Raw genomic sequence first — 15580 nt, forward strand, 5'->3', positions numbered from 1 at the left:
GATCCTGTTTCAAAATAAAGAATAAAAACTAGTGCTGGGGGTGTCATTCAGAGGTAGAACTCCCCTGGGTTCCATCCCCAGCACTGCACAAAAAAAAAAAAAGAAGAAAGAAAGGAAGAAAGAAAGAAAAGGAGAGAAGAGAAGAGAAGAGAAGCAAAGCAGAGAAGAACCAACAAGGGAGTCTGGACAAGGGCACGGGAAGGAAGTGGGCTCTGCCTCCAAACCCAGGGAACATGAACAGCCACGTACATAAAAAGGATCATAAAAGCCGGGCATGGTGACGCATGCTTATAAACCCCGCGCTTGGGAGGCGGAGACAGGAGGATTACATAGGTTCGAAGCCAGCCTTGCTGGTTTAAGAGACCCTGTTTCCAAATAAAAAAAAAGTATAAAAATAGGTCTGGGAGTGTAGCCCAGAGGTCGAAGGGTTTCCAGGAACCCCAGTACCACCAAAAAAAAAAAAAAAAAAAAAAAAAAAAAGGATCATAAAAGGTTACTGACATTATGACCTGAAGTCTTTGAATAATTAGAAAAGTCATTTATAACATCAATTATGTGGGTGGAAAAAGTAAAATACAGTCCCCATGAGGTGGAAGTGAAAGGAATTTCCCTGCCACGTCATTTCCAGGTCTTCTCTCATCACACTGGCCACCCTGCTTTGCCATCTAAAATGTCTAGATAGACTTTTCATAAAGGTGGCATACATACACAAATAAAATTACACAAACATTTTTACTTGCTAAATGAAAGATAACAGGATTCACTTTCTCTGCCCCTTGGAAGAGTTTCTCTAAATGCTTGTATAACAGTATCATCCGGAGGGCAGCAGAGCGCTTGGGCTTGGCTCAGAAGCAGCACCCGTCATCTCCTCCCCACTCTCAGTTTATTCCTTTGCCTATCTTTCAATGTAGTTCTGTCCTCTCAGGTAGAAATAGTTAATGTGATTAATATCTATCACTTATACTATGTCACGTGCATACTGAAAATGTTGTTAGCATGTATCACATAAAATTAAAACACGTTTTTAAATTTATTAGTCATTAAAATGCAGAAAACCGGCAAGTTCCCATCAATATTTTATGAAATTATTCTCTAAAATTCTGGCAGTCTCAGATAAGTGCTCCAGGATCCCTAGCTTACTTTATATCAAGAATTAACTTCCTGGTGCCTTCAGGAGACAAACAGGAATGTACGCAAATCACCTGTGAAAGTGCCCCTAGGCCCCCAGGGTTTCCTGAGAACACCGCAGAGGAGGAGCGCGGTGCGGCTCACCTTCTCCTCATGGGCTGCACAGAGTCGTCACTTCCACAGGAGGGGTTTCGGCGACGCGTGCAGGGGAACTTTGGTGACTTTGTGCGGTCACTAGAAGAGTTGTAGAGTCCGCTGGAGTAAAAGAGAGTCAACGTGTCAACTTGGAAGGCTTTATAGAACTATGAAATGGGGGAAATTATCATTACTCTATCATTTAAAATTTGTAAAAAATGTTATCTTACTCTAAACCATCATAATGACCTGAATCAGGTGATTTCTTAATAGACATTTAGTTGAGTTTTCCCTTCTGTCTTTCCAGGAAAGAGAATTCTTATTGAGAAATATGCTATTAATTTCCACGTCAGAAACTCTCCCCAGTCATGCTGATTTAGGAACCTGCCTTGTTCACTGTGAGGGGCGCCCAGCCACAGAGCAGTAGGATGCCTTTAGCCCATGAGCCAAGACTGCTGACCCTTTGCTACTGTTCTGTTTTTTTTTTTTTTTTTTTTTTTTTTTGTGGTACTGGGGTTCCTGGAAGCCCTTCTATCTCCAGGCTACACTCCCAGACCTATTTTTATATTTTTATTTAGAAACAGGGTCTCTTAAGCCAACACAGCTGGCTTTGAACCAGCGTGATCCTCCTGTCTCCGCCTCCCAAGCGCAGGGATTACAAGAGTGTGCCACCATGCCTGGCGCCTGCTACTGTTCTTTAAAAACACGATGAGTGCCTTTACCTCTGGGGGCCATTTTCTTCCCACAGTGCATGAGATTTGCTTCTTTGGGTATCGGGGCTGTTTTCATTCTTTGCTTTCTTAAAGCTTTTAGTTAAAAAAGAAAAAAGAAAAAGAAATTAACTACAAAATAAAAGGAGATGAACTCACATATTAATTCCTTTAGTAAAATTATTTAACAATGTTAAGGTATGTGTGTTTAGTTGCTTGTTTATACCAAGAACATGAGGCAGCTGCCTAAAATATGTATTTCTCCAACAAGTATCTATGGGTCTTCTCCCTCCTTCCAGTCTTACTGCTTTAAGTCAAAAGAGGCCAAAAACATTAACAACTGAAGTTAAAAGAGCCCACCTCAGGGCAGGAAGCAAGGGCAACCACAGAGCCCAGAGGAGAAGCAAGCTGAGGAAGAAGGAATCCCTGGACATCCAGGCTCAGGAGGCCGCCCCCCTCTCTATATGTCAGCGCCAGAGACTCCTTGGCTCTGGGCTTGGGGGTCTGAACTGTAAAGGTGTTGTAGTTAAATATAAAATGTCCCCTAACGCACTCATTTATTAACAGTGAGGGTTGATAGGAGAGTTGTAATCTCAGCAGTGGATAATACCATTGTAATAGATTTATCTGGATGGTAGCTCAGGCAAATAGGGTATGGCTAGAGAAGATGGGCCAATAGGGTGGCCTTAGGGATTATCAGTGGTTCCTCCTCTCCTCACTCACCCTCTTGCTTCCGGCCTCCATGATGTGAGAGTGAACCCTGCGTGCTCCCTTTCTCTGTTTCCCCACCATACCCTGAGATCCATGGTCCCTGGCCTCAAACGTATTAGCTCCCCAAAACTGTGAGCTAATAAACCTTCCTTTCTCTACCTAAGTGCTCAGGTCTTTTAGATCACAACAGTGAAAATGCTGACTAATACAGGAGGTTGGTCAGCTCTGGGCAGGCTCAGCTACCCACACTGACCTTTCCCCAGCTTCCGCTGTATCCTGGCTTCCATCCTTCTACAACAGAATGACTTTCAAATGTTATTTCCTGACTTAGTATCATCTTTCTGCCCTAAGAATGTAAATATAACCGAGTTGTTATTTAATCCTAACGAATTGTTTTAGAAACACTTAGGGAGACACAGAGGAAGGGACTCTTAAGAGGCCTTTGGTCACCTGCTGAGGGGAGGGGCACTTCTCACTTCCTCCAGAGTTTTAGCTGCAGAAAAAGAGAGAGCTACTTAACTCCTAATCCACTTTTAACCCTGACTTTTTTTGAGGGATTCTTTATATAGTCCTAGGTTATGGGTATAGTAGAGCTCTTAGTAACAGCCAACAAAGATGAGAAAGGGATAAATGGCAAGGTCATTTCAAAAGAACTTCCACCATGAACTTGTGCCCTAGCATACTATATCCATGCAGCAACTAACATATGCCTATAAAACTGAATATCCAACCAAGACACAGACCTCAGAGTCTACTTGGTAGACACTACACATGTTTATGTAGAAACAATAGGTTATTTTTATAAAGGTTAAAAACGTATTCAGAAGATCAAACACCCAAAGTAAAAGCTTACCTTTAAAATTAAGAAAAATCAATAAATACGATGAAGATTTCATATAACAGTAGAAAGTATGTGTATGTTTAATAAATCAGGGTGGGGAAAAGCAGGGAGAAGGGGAGCGTGAGGACAAAATAGGGAGATAGAATAAAAACTGAGAGTAGACGGACATTAAAGAATCATAAAATCCTGAGGGCGTGTTAACTGTCCTCTCCCTAAGCTGTTTCCAATCTGGAGCCTATGTAGGAATGTGGCGGCCCTTCAGGTGTCAGTACATGGACAGGAATCCAGTTGCAAAGGAGACAGAACTCTTTCTGCATGTTCTAAAAGGCTTGGCATCTGAATGTCAAGGAAGACTGCAGTTTCTGCATTGGATACAACCAAGCATACCCTGCACATGCAGATAAAACTGATTCCCTATCCACAACCATGAGGCCACTAGGGGAAACGGTAAATGAAAATGTATTCAAAGAACATGTCATTTCAAAATGAGAATCTGTAAGGGAATGTCCTGGAACTAAAGAAAAGAAAACGTAGACAGGCAAAGCCCTGGGGAAAACTTCAAAACCCTGAGAATCCTCATATCTTAAAATTATCTTCCTGAGGAATTATAAATGATATTCTTCAAAGCAGCCACCAGGCAGCAGGGTGAAGACGCTATTATTTACTAACAAAAGATGGAGTAGATGATCTAATGAGTCTTTGCAGGTCCCGTATCTGTGATTGCCTGGTCTGCTCCACGATGTATGTGGGGCAGCCTCTATAGAGAGCTCATGAAAGCTGTTCATTGTGTGTCTACAATGCTGTTCCGTGAACATAATTGGAGATAGAGAAAAATGACTCTGAAACAGTGTCTTCACAGAGAACAAGGCTGATCTTTCAGGGAAACAATCCATGTAATATATTAAGAGAAGGCTTCTCCACTGGGGAATGCCAATGGGAAAATTGATGCAGAGGACCGTGACAACTCTTCATACATATGCGATTGCAGGCTTCTGAGGCTCCGGCGCCTCTGAATGCTATAAACCCTCTCTCTGGGGCCACAGTTCAGTGAATCGCTGTAACGAACAAAGTACATTAAACATAAACATCATCTACTTTACTTCACAAGACCCTTTGAGTTTGTCCAGTGTATCATGCTACATTAAAAATCACATGGAGTTTTTACTTTGCCACTAAGAAGGCAGATGGCCTGGGAGTTCATCATGGTGTGACAACAAGAGTATTTTCTTCCGTGAGAGACGCGGGTCTTGATGTTTTGTATTTCAATGGCATTTTAAAGTATTCTTTGGCCCAGATACTATCTATTGAAACCAAGGATCGAAAATGTCAGTTAATTATGGAAGTGAAAAGATTCTTAACCTTGTCACCAGGGAGAATAATTTTACTGACAGCATATTGTTGTGTTTCTTTAGTTAACTACACTGACCTTTTTACTGGTGAAGGTGCAATAATTTTCGTTGTTCCTTCATTTTCTCCATTTTCCATGTCTGCAGTTATCCGGTTTATGCTGTTTGATCCTAGTAGCAGAAATGGGGAAGAAAAGAGGGAAGAGAAAAAGGACAGAGCAAAAAGGAAAACACAATAAGCAGAATTATTTTGAGATGTGTCTTATGGACACAGGGCACATTTTACTCATATTATAACCCCAAGTTAACAATGAAGCAACCAAGAAATCTTAGATACTTTTTACTGACATTAAACATTCATCATAAGCCAGGCGTGGTGGTGCACGCTTGTAATCCCAGTACTTGGGAGGCTGAGACAGGAGGATGGCACAGGTTCAAAGCAAATAAAAGTATAAAATAGGTCTGGGAGTATAGCCTGGAGGTTAAAAAAAAAAAATAAGTCGGGCGTGGTGGCGCACGCTTGTAATCCCCGCGCTTGGGAGGCAGAGACAGGAGGATCGCGCAGGTTCGAAGCTAGCCCCGCGCGCTGGCTTAGGAGACCCTGTTTCCAAATAAAAATGCAAAAGTAGGTCTGGGAGTGTAGCCTGGAAGTAGAAGGGCTTCCAGGAACCCCAGTACCACCAAAAAAAAAAAAAAAAAAGCCCCTGGGTTCTACCCCCAGTACCACAATAAAAGAAAGAAAAGAAAAGAAAAAAAAATATATATATATATATATATATAAACATTCAGAGGCCCCATCCCTGGGCATGTGGGCAGGCGCTGGCGGGGCACCCTTAAGCGACCCCCTCCCCACCTGGAAGGACCCTGAAGTCTGGGCTGCCAGGCCCTGACCCTGGGCGGGTGGCAGGCGCTGGCAGGGCACCCTTAGGCGACCCCCTCCACACCCGGAGAACCCTGAGGTCCGAGCTGCCAGGCCCCGACCCTGGGCATTTGGGCAGACGCTGGTGGGGCACCCTTAGGCGACCTCCTCCCCACCCGGAAGAACCCTGAGGTCTGGGCCTGGTGGCCCAGACCCTGGGCGTGTGGGCGAGGCACCCTTAGGTAACCCCCACCCCACACATCCAGAATAAAAAAAAAATTTTCATCGTCACTGAGTGCCTGATCCCACATCCTCCCCAAACCACACATACTCTCTTCCATTAATAAAAAAAAAAAAAAGGGAAAAGAAAAAGGAAAAATATTCGAGAGGGGTTAAGATGGACGAGGCAGCAGCTAGAATATTGGAGATGCAGATAAAACATATACATCTGAACTGGAACTTTTGGAAAAATTCCCCGCGAAGGAGGACTGAGGCTTTTCTACATCTTTAAGAATCCTGGACATCAACTGTAAGGAGAGAGTCTAGCGGAGACGTAGGAGGAAGGCGGTGGTGGCAGCAGTGGCCGAGATGGCGGTGGAGACTTGTCTTTGGGAGAGGCAGACATCTGATCCAACCCACCCTGATCCTCTGAAGAAATTACCCCAAAGGTCGAATGCTACCATCGCATATGCTTAGGAACACTGGACATTGTGTGGTATGGGAAAAGAGCTTGGGAAAGATTTGAAATGGTGGAGACAGTCGCATTTGCAGCAGCAAGTACTCAGGGGAGGCAGAGATCTGACGTAATACACCTGGAACTTTTGAAGAAATTACCTCAGAGGTGGAATACTACCACCACACACCTGGGGAATGTGGGACAACCTGCTGGGTGAAGAGGGGGCTCGGATTGGAGCCTGCTGTGAGGCAAGGCAGCTGATGGGGCCTCTGAGGCTAGGATCGAAGCCTGCCGAGGAGTTAGGTCGGTGCCAGGGCCAGCAAGGCCGGGATCGGAACATGCGTGAGGCAAGGCCGGTGCTGGGGCCTCCAAGGCCAGAAGTGGAGCCTGCCAAGGGTTTAGGCCGGTGCTGGGGCCAGCGAGGCCAGAATCAGAGCCTGCCGTGAGACAAGGCTGGTGCTGGGGCCTCTGAGATCGGGATCGGAGCCAGCTGATGCGTTAGGCCAGTGCTGGAGCCAGCGAGGCCAGGTAGGCCAGTGCCAGAGCCAGCGAGGCTGGGATCGAAGCCTGCCGCGAGGCAAGGCCGGTGATGAGGCCTCTGAGACCAGGATCAGAGCCTGCCGAGGGGTTAGGCCAGTGCCAGGGCCATTGTGGCCAGGATCGGAGTCTGCTGTGAGGTAAGGCCGGTGCCAGGGCCTCCGAGGCCTGAATAGGAGCCTGACGAGGGGTTAGACTAGTACCAGGGCCAGCGAGGCCAGGATTGGAGCCTTCCTTGAGGTATGTCCGGAGCTGGGGCCTCCAAGGCCAGGACTGGAGCCTGCCGAGGGGTGAGGTAAGTGCCGGGGCCAACGAGGCCAGGTTCGGAGCCTGACAAGAGGCAAGGCCGCTACTGAGGCATCCGAGGCAGGGATCAGCACCAGCCGAGGGGTTAGGCCGGTGCCGGGGCCAGCAAGGTCGGGATTGGAGCCTGCCATGGGGCAAGACCAGTGCTGGGACCTCTGAGGCTGGGATCGGACTCTGCTGAGGGGTAAGGCTGGTGCCAGGGCCAGCAAGGCCAGGATCGGAAACTGCCGTGAGGCAAGGACAGAGCTGGGACATGCGAGACCAGGATAGGAGCCTGCCAAGCGGTTAGGCCGGTGCCAGGGTCAGCGAGACCGGGATTGGAGCCTGTCATGAGGCTAGTCCGGTGCTGGGGCCTCTGAGGCCGGGAGCTGAGCCAGCCAAGGAGTTAGTTCTGTGTGGGGGCCAGTGAGGCCAGGATCAGGGCCTCCCATGAGGCAAAGCCAGTGCTGGAGCCAGCGAGGTCAGAATAAGAGTCCCCTGGGTGGCCAGGCCACTACTGGGGCCATCAAGGTTGGGATCAGAACTTGCAATGCGGCATGCACATAGAAATAGCACAGAAAATAAAATCCAGATGCTTCCCCTAAATAGCAAGAACTAGGAGGAAAGGGGTAACAGGAGCAGGTCGAGTATTAGAAAAGGCCCTTTTGAGAAGCAATTAAGGTGACCAATCAGAGGGGAGGGGATGGGGGAGGATGGAATCTCTTTAAAACTCATGAGGTACGTAAACAAATATATCAAAGATAATTACCAATTAAGCATGGGATCGACGGAGGGGGAGGGAATGGGATGGGGATTGGATGAGGGCTTATCGGATGATATGTGCTTGTATATCCTCTCAAGTCTTGTATTCCAAAGTGATGTATGATTACAAAAAATAATAAATAAAAAATATATATAAAAAGTAAAAAATAAAAAATAAAATAAACATTCAACATAACAATGTTCCAAGAATCTAGGCTGTAACCTTTGGAGAGTGTCAAATTTAAGTCCGCACATCAGAGACATTCTTTACTTTGTTAAAATAAGATTCTAAGATATTTAATACCATATACTGGAATACAAAACATAATAGTTGTTGACAACTATGCTGTAAAGAAGTTTCTTAACATGTCACGAAAGCCCCCATCTGAAATCAAACCTAACAAAAAAATCCAAACCTGAAAATAACTCATATTATAAATGAAAAAGAGTAAATGTGATCTGTATCACTCGCATGAAAAAGTTTTCAAATGTATTTTTTTAGATAAACATCCCTAAAAACTTTAAACTGGATTGTTAAAAGCTATTATTATTCCACAGATTTAGATAAATGCTAGATAGACCAGCAGAGGGAGCCCACAACAGACACTGTGCTGGAAGTCAGAAGCAAAATATAGAAGCGAAAGCACCAGTCCCTAAGGTCTGGATTCTGTCCTCAGGGCAGAGGCTGAAAAGGATTCAGGACTGAGATCTGTGGGCTCCGGTGACCTCTTCTCTCCAGTGTCCCTGCACCTCACTGTTGGGGGTAGGCGACGCTGATGAGCAAGGGAACCAGACAGCTTGCGTGCCCACAGGCCCCGTGCGGTTACGTCTATGAGGCACATGGTGTGTTGACCTCAAAGTTACTCCCGCAGGAATCTCTCCATAGTTAGAGTCCGTGAGTCCAAAGCATGCTAGTCACTAATCCCTGAGGGTCTGAGTGATGGATAGGAGTTGGCAATACTAATTAGCACTAGTATTTACTGAGCATTTACTATGTGTCAGGTACTGTTCCAAGCACTTCAAAATGTATTTACTCAATTCTCAAAATCATCCTATAAACTATTTTCAAAGATAGGCCCCTCTCCTATAGCCTCACCAAGTAGACTGACTCAGAGACTTTGTGCTCACCTAGCATAATACAAGGCTTTCCATCTGCCATGCAGGCCCATCTAAAGTCAGCTCAAAGCCAGCTAAATTAAAGCCAATTGAAAGAGATGGACTCCAAAGGGCAAGTGAGAACATTTGATAGCCAGTTAAGAGAAAAAACCTTTTTCTCCTGGGCAACAAGACTGACAGACAAGAGGAACTATCTGAGCATCCCCAAAGTTGGCGATTTCCTTCCAGAACAGTTTGGAGGCATATCTGGCTACCCACCATAAATAAACGCTTTATACAGAGAAAACAAAGTGACTTCAAGTAAGTCCCCAAAACCATTATTCTAAGGACTCTAACATGAATTCAATATCTGAGTTATGTTCCTATTTTGAAATCTTGATATGGAAAGGTGAGTCTGAAGATATATATGGCATTAATGATGAGCTCATGCTGGAGCCAGCACCAGCAAATAAAAAGTATCCTGATAAGAGTAATACTGGGATAACTCTCACCAGGTGTTTATCACCTGGTTTATATAACCCTGGGCATCAAGCATCAGCGTGTCCTTGTCCAAGTCACTGTTGCCATGACCATGTGACCAGTAACAAAACCACAGGGCAAATCTCAAAAGTGGGATGGAGCTGCTTCTCATATGCGGAACTCCATGTGGGAAGGCCCCAGAGCAGTGTCACGCAGGGTTAATGCATCTGTGTCCACACCACAGGTGTGCCTAACATTAATACTTTAATTGTTATTAATATGTTTTTATTAACGTGTGTTTTTATTTTCAACAGGTATCACTAACTTGGAACATAAGCAAAAGTGACCAGTACCCAGTGCCACTAACATCAATTGAAAAAGAACTCAGTAAAGGTGAATATCATGTTAACCAAAGCTCTGCATAACTAGTTTAAAAATAAACCTAGGTTTGCTCCAACCCATAACTTTTTAGACCAACTGATCTTTTCTTAAGTCTAACAACCAGTCACTTTGGGGAAATGGGCCTGCCTATGCACTTCTACCTAGTTCTCTTTCAACCAAATCTTCTAAAAATTAATAAATAGGTATACAATAAAACCAAAGAATATTTTTAAATAGAAAAATTACAAATCTACCCTCCCTCCCTCTCTTCCTTCCTTCCTTCCTATGCTGGGGGTTGAACCCAGGGCCATTCTACCTCTGAGCTATACTCTCAGCCCTATTTTTTAAATTTTTATTTTGAAACAAGGTCTTGCTAGGTGGATGAAAATCTCACCACTTGCGTAGGCTGCTCTTAAGCCCGCTATCCTCTTGTTTCAGCCTCCCAAGTGATGGGGTGACAGGCATGTACCATGACACTCAGCTTATATATTTTCTTAATAAAACCAATATAGTCTTGTTCACAGCATCCAAACCATATTTTTTTAGGTAAAACACTAAGTAGGTGGTTTTCCAAAAGAATTTCAGAAAAAAAGAATCATATGCATGTTTTCTCACAGATACGCATAAATAGTATGGCTAGACTCTGAAAATAAATTGCTCAACTGTCAGGACTAATTTACTAACACAACTGTCATATAACTCTCATATACACAGAGTAAATGAGATAGAGCACTGTCAGTAATACAACCTAATTCATGGTTCTTTTATATTCAAAATTGTGAATGATTCTTCACCATTTATATGCACAATGTGTTTATTTGTACTAAAAATCCATTTATATGTACTCCCCTATTTTATAACTACGTGACCTAGACAAGTCTGGATTTTAAAAAGCATACAAGAAAACAAAGCTACATGGGGAAAAGCCACTTAAAAGCATAAACTTCCTGGGTGCTTCTGAGGCCTCTGGTCACAGAACACTCACGTGCTAATCCTAACCTGGAAATATTCGTTTTCTTTGTGTTACTAAATATGAACTTAAAAAGAAATAACTATACTTGTAGAATACTGTATTTTAATCATCTTCCAAATTAGTTCAAATTAGTGAGACTGCGATGCCACAACTGGAGAAGAAAGCAAATCAGTGCAGTCAAGGTAGGCTCTGTGCTTACTGAAGTCTGTAAAGGTGAAAACTTCAGGTTATCTGTTACTTAGGTTTACTGACTTCTCATTTTACCAACACGTAATTCTAAGTCTGTTTTCCAAACTTTTCTTCCCTTATCATACCACCTTCCAGGATCATCCCTTCCATATTAGCTCAGATTCCTGGGCCACAAAGAATGATCTGACAAGCCCATCTCACTAACGAGCTCATGTCTTCAGGTATTATGTGCCAGAGAAGAGCTCTCCACTTTCAAGGAGTAGAGGAGAGGACAAATATTAACGAAAACAATTAACCAATGATAATGGAGTTTCAGGCCCTGCTCCAGGAGACATTTTGTGGTTAGAGAAATCTTTTCCCCAACTTCCTTCTAATTGCATATTTTAAGAGACTACAGAAAAGAGTGTAATGTGTGTATTTATATTACATTATATATTTTATTATATATTATAACATATACATTACACTTTCCTGTACATATGTGTGCATATATTACATATATATGTATATATACGTATATATGCACAGCTTAACAGATAATTACAAAGTAAACTATATAACCACTACCCACTTAAAGAATTAAAACATTGAGGCAATTTCCTATACAGCACAAACCAACCCATTTAGGGTAATTCATCATCTTTTAGATAAAGCTCAATAATTGTTTCCTACCTGAAATATCTAGAAGTGAAGATTTAAATTTTTAAAATATTTATAATGTATAAGAAAATATTAATTTAAAAAATAAGAATAGAATAAGGCCTTAAAATCTTTTTTTTGTTTTTGTGCAGTACTGGGGATGGAACCAGGGGCATTCTAACTCTGCGCTATACCCCCTAGCCCTATTTTTTATTCTTTATTTTGAAACAGGGTCTCACTGAGTTGCAAAGGACCTAAGCAGCTGAGGCTGGCCGTGAACTGCGATCATGTTTCAACCTCTGAAATGCTGGGATTACAAGTATGCACCACCATACCCAGCTTCCTAAAATCTTAATAATAATAATAATAATAATAATAATAATAATAATAATAATAATAAACTTCACTGTGGCTCCTCACGGTTACAGTACAGGGTTTTCCCCATGGGAGATGTTCAGCAAAGATCTATTAGAAAAGACATCTTTCTATCATTTTTTCCACTAAAAAGAAAAATTTAGGATAATGATATTAAGTTTAAGAAGTGTCAAAAGCAATATAGAGAAGAAGCCAAAACCTGGAGGTGGTGTTATAGGAGAAGTGGCGGCAAGCAGACACGCAGCCATTCGTCCTGCGGACTGGACCACAGCTCAGAGCTTTGAATGCTCTTTCATTTTTATTATATATATATATATATATATATATATATATATATATATATATACACACACACACACATACACACACACACACACACATATATATATATATATTTTTTTTTTTTTGCGGTACTGGGGATGAAACCAAGGGGCATTCTATCTGTGAGATATACCCCCAAACCTATTTTTTATTCTTTATTTTAAACAGGGTCTCACTGAGTTGTAAAGGGCCTCACTGAGTAGTAGCTGACACGGTCTGCGAACCGCGATCCTCCCATCTCAGCTTCCCAAATGCTGGGATTACAAGTGCACGCCACCACACCTGGCTTTTAAATGTTCTTTTAAGGCTGAGACAGGAGGATCGCACAGGTTCAAAGCCAGCCTCAGCTACTTAGTGAGCCCATGTTTCCCAATAAAATATAAAATAGGTCTGGGAATATAGCCCAGAGGTAGAAAAGCCCCTGGGTTCCACCCCCAGTACCACAAAATAAAATAAAATAAAATAAATAAAATGTTCTTTTAAATCACTGCCACATAGTATAACAAAGATCGGTTACTGACATGGTTATTAAGGCTTCCAAATAAATCTATATATGCTACTTTAGATAAAATAATATTAACTCTAGAGAGACTACTCAGAATGAGTCAATAGGGACAATTCATCTTACATATTATTCACACTAGGGGAAAAAAGGGCCTTGTTTTAAGAAGCAAGTTGTATTTGGAAAAGCAAGTTTATCAGGGGACTGTTAAAGTTTATTAATGAACCAAATCAAGCTCCTGCCTGTGATACTTGCTTCTGGAATAGAAGATGCTGTGCTGAGTCTGGGCCACACGCACCCTGCAGCAGGCAGTACTGCCATGCCAGTGTCTAGCGCCCCAGGGCCTCCTCTTTCCCTTTTAACACACTCTATCCAAATGCTCCGGCCTGTGTGCACCAGACCACTACCAGGCTTTTGGGCAGCTGGATTCTGGTCACGTCTGAGTGCCTTCGTGTTATATGACCTTCTCCTGCAGTTCAGAAGAGTGGCTGTCAGAAACAGAATCAATTTTCCCAGGATCTAGTCAACTGCTCGATTTGGGGGCAATTCTTAAGAGTCATTCTGCGATGTCTGGATTTGGTGATGAATAAAAATACACTTTCAAGTATAAACACTATGCAATTATATTATAAATTGTACAAAATTGATAACTCAATTTGATACTTGTCAATCTAAATCAAATCTTTGATGTTACTTCAATGTTGGTATTGCTTTTGATTTACAGAATAGATGTGGAAAGCGAATGGATGACATTGAAATTATATATATTATATTTGGCAAATGAGGATATCTGATTCTGATATATGGGAAAGACATAGAGCTAATGAGTAAAGCAGGTTATGACATATTAATAATTTCTTTTAGTTAGGAGCGGTGGCACATGCCTGTAATCCCAGTACTGGGGAGCTAAAACAGGAGAATCAAAGGTTAGAGGCCAGCCTCAGCAACCTAGCAAGACCCTGTTTCCAAATAAAAAGTACTAGGGTGTATCTTGGAGGTAGAACGCCCCTAGATTCAATCCCCAGTAACAAAATCAAACAAAAATCATCAAATATAAATTTGTAAATCTTTAGGTTAAATTTTATCTCACTTAAATTTTATCTCCATCACATTTCAGCTCTTCCCTTATCCTCTAAGAAATATCTAATGCTTAAGACAAATAATCAGCACATATTATAATTATTCTCAACACAATAAATTATTAGGTTTCCAACATGTAAGAGACAATTGTGCAAATAAAAAAAAAAAAGACAACTATAGAGCCAGGTGTGGTGGCCACACTTGTAATCCCAGGACTTGGGAGGCTGAAACAGGAGGACTGAGGTTCACAGCCAGCCTTAGCAACTTAGTGAGGCCCTCTACAACTTAGTGAGACTGTTTCAAAACAAAACAAATAATATAAAATAGGACTAGGGGAGTAGCTCAGAAGTAGAATGCCCCTGGGTTCAATTACACACAAAAAAATAAAGTTACTTTTTTTTCTTTTTGAGGTACTGGGGATGGAACCCAGGGGCATTCTACTTCTGAGCTACTCCCCTAGTCCTATTTTTTTATTCTTTATTTTGAAACAAGGTCTCATTGAGTTGCAAAGGGCCTCACAAAGTAGCTGAGGCTGTCTGCGAACTATGATCCTTTAGTCTCAGCCTCCCAAATGCTGAGATTACAAGCATGTACCACTAAAGTTTATTTTTTTTTTTGGTACTGGAATTATCTGAAAAAATATGATATTCGTGAACTAAAAATGAGCTAAGAAACAGAAATACATTTTAGCTTCATTTCCCACACCAACAATACAAATTCACTTTGCCGTAGTCTCACCAACTTTAGTCTGGGTGCTTTAGAAGGAAGAAATGGCAGAGAATGTAGCAATTTTACAAGATAAAACATTATTCTTATAATGTCACAAATTATCAAACAGAAAAATGGCCAAGAGGAAATATTTTGTAGCTTTTTTTTTAATCTATTATCATGGAAGATTTTTCACATCTGATAGAACACATTCATTAAATTATAAAAAAAATTTAAAATATATAATTTGGAAAATAAAAATATTTCCCCATCCCATGGATAATTATTTTTAAAGTTCAAATGGTTGATTCAACCAAAAAAGACCTCCAGAACCCTGCTTTTCTAGAGTTTCAATATTCAATGTCCCCAAAGTGCTACATAAGCAGAGTTTGCTCCTTACCAAAAATATACAGACTTTTAAGACACTGATTTGCTACATATCAACTGCAAGATCAAACAAGGCATTCTGCTAACAAGCTGAAAAGTAGATTATAAAGATAGGTGTGGGTGGAAAAGTTGCTAAGAAAATATGTCCGTGCATAAAAGATCCCTTCCCAGGCTGGTTTGCTTCCAATTGCCTCTGTCCTAACCCAGAGCTCTCCAGGATCCCTCTGCTTCCTCCTTATCAACACGAACATCTGGCAGTGGGAGGTGGGTGAACATGAAGACACTCCTTCCTCACCCCTTTGCCAGAGCCACAGAGGTGCACACTTTTCTCTGTGGATTAGAATGCTGGGTTCAAAAACAAAAATGCACCTGGGAGCCTGGGAAGGCGACTGCTCGCTCCCTGGGGGCCTCAGAGGAGTAGAAGGTCCAAGTTCTGCTATCTGAAGACTCTATACCGGTG

At 42.2% G+C, this 15580-nt stretch overlaps 1 protein-coding gene across 1 annotated transcript in view; it reads right to left on the reverse strand.

Annotated features, from left to right (window-relative positions):
* EPB41L4A (erythrocyte membrane protein band 4.1 like 4A) overlaps window positions 1-15580 on the reverse strand; it is a gene marked incomplete at both ends in the record, with an annotated part of 273193 nt that overhangs the window by 36643 nt on the left and 220970 nt on the right. The window contains 3 exons of the mRNA XM_080711919.1: window positions 1273-1383; window positions 1986-2069; window positions 4952-5042. Of these exons, the coding sequence (XP_080568045.1) occupies window positions 1273-1383; window positions 1986-2069; window positions 4952-5042 (286 nt within the window). The remainder of the gene's footprint in view (window positions 1-1272; window positions 1384-1985; window positions 2070-4951; window positions 5043-15580) is intronic.

This window comes from Muscardinus avellanarius (genome assembly GCF_963383645.1).
Source record: "Muscardinus avellanarius genome assembly, chromosome: 1".
Lineage (NCBI taxonomy): Eukaryota > Metazoa > Chordata > Mammalia > Rodentia > Gliridae > Muscardinus > Muscardinus avellanarius.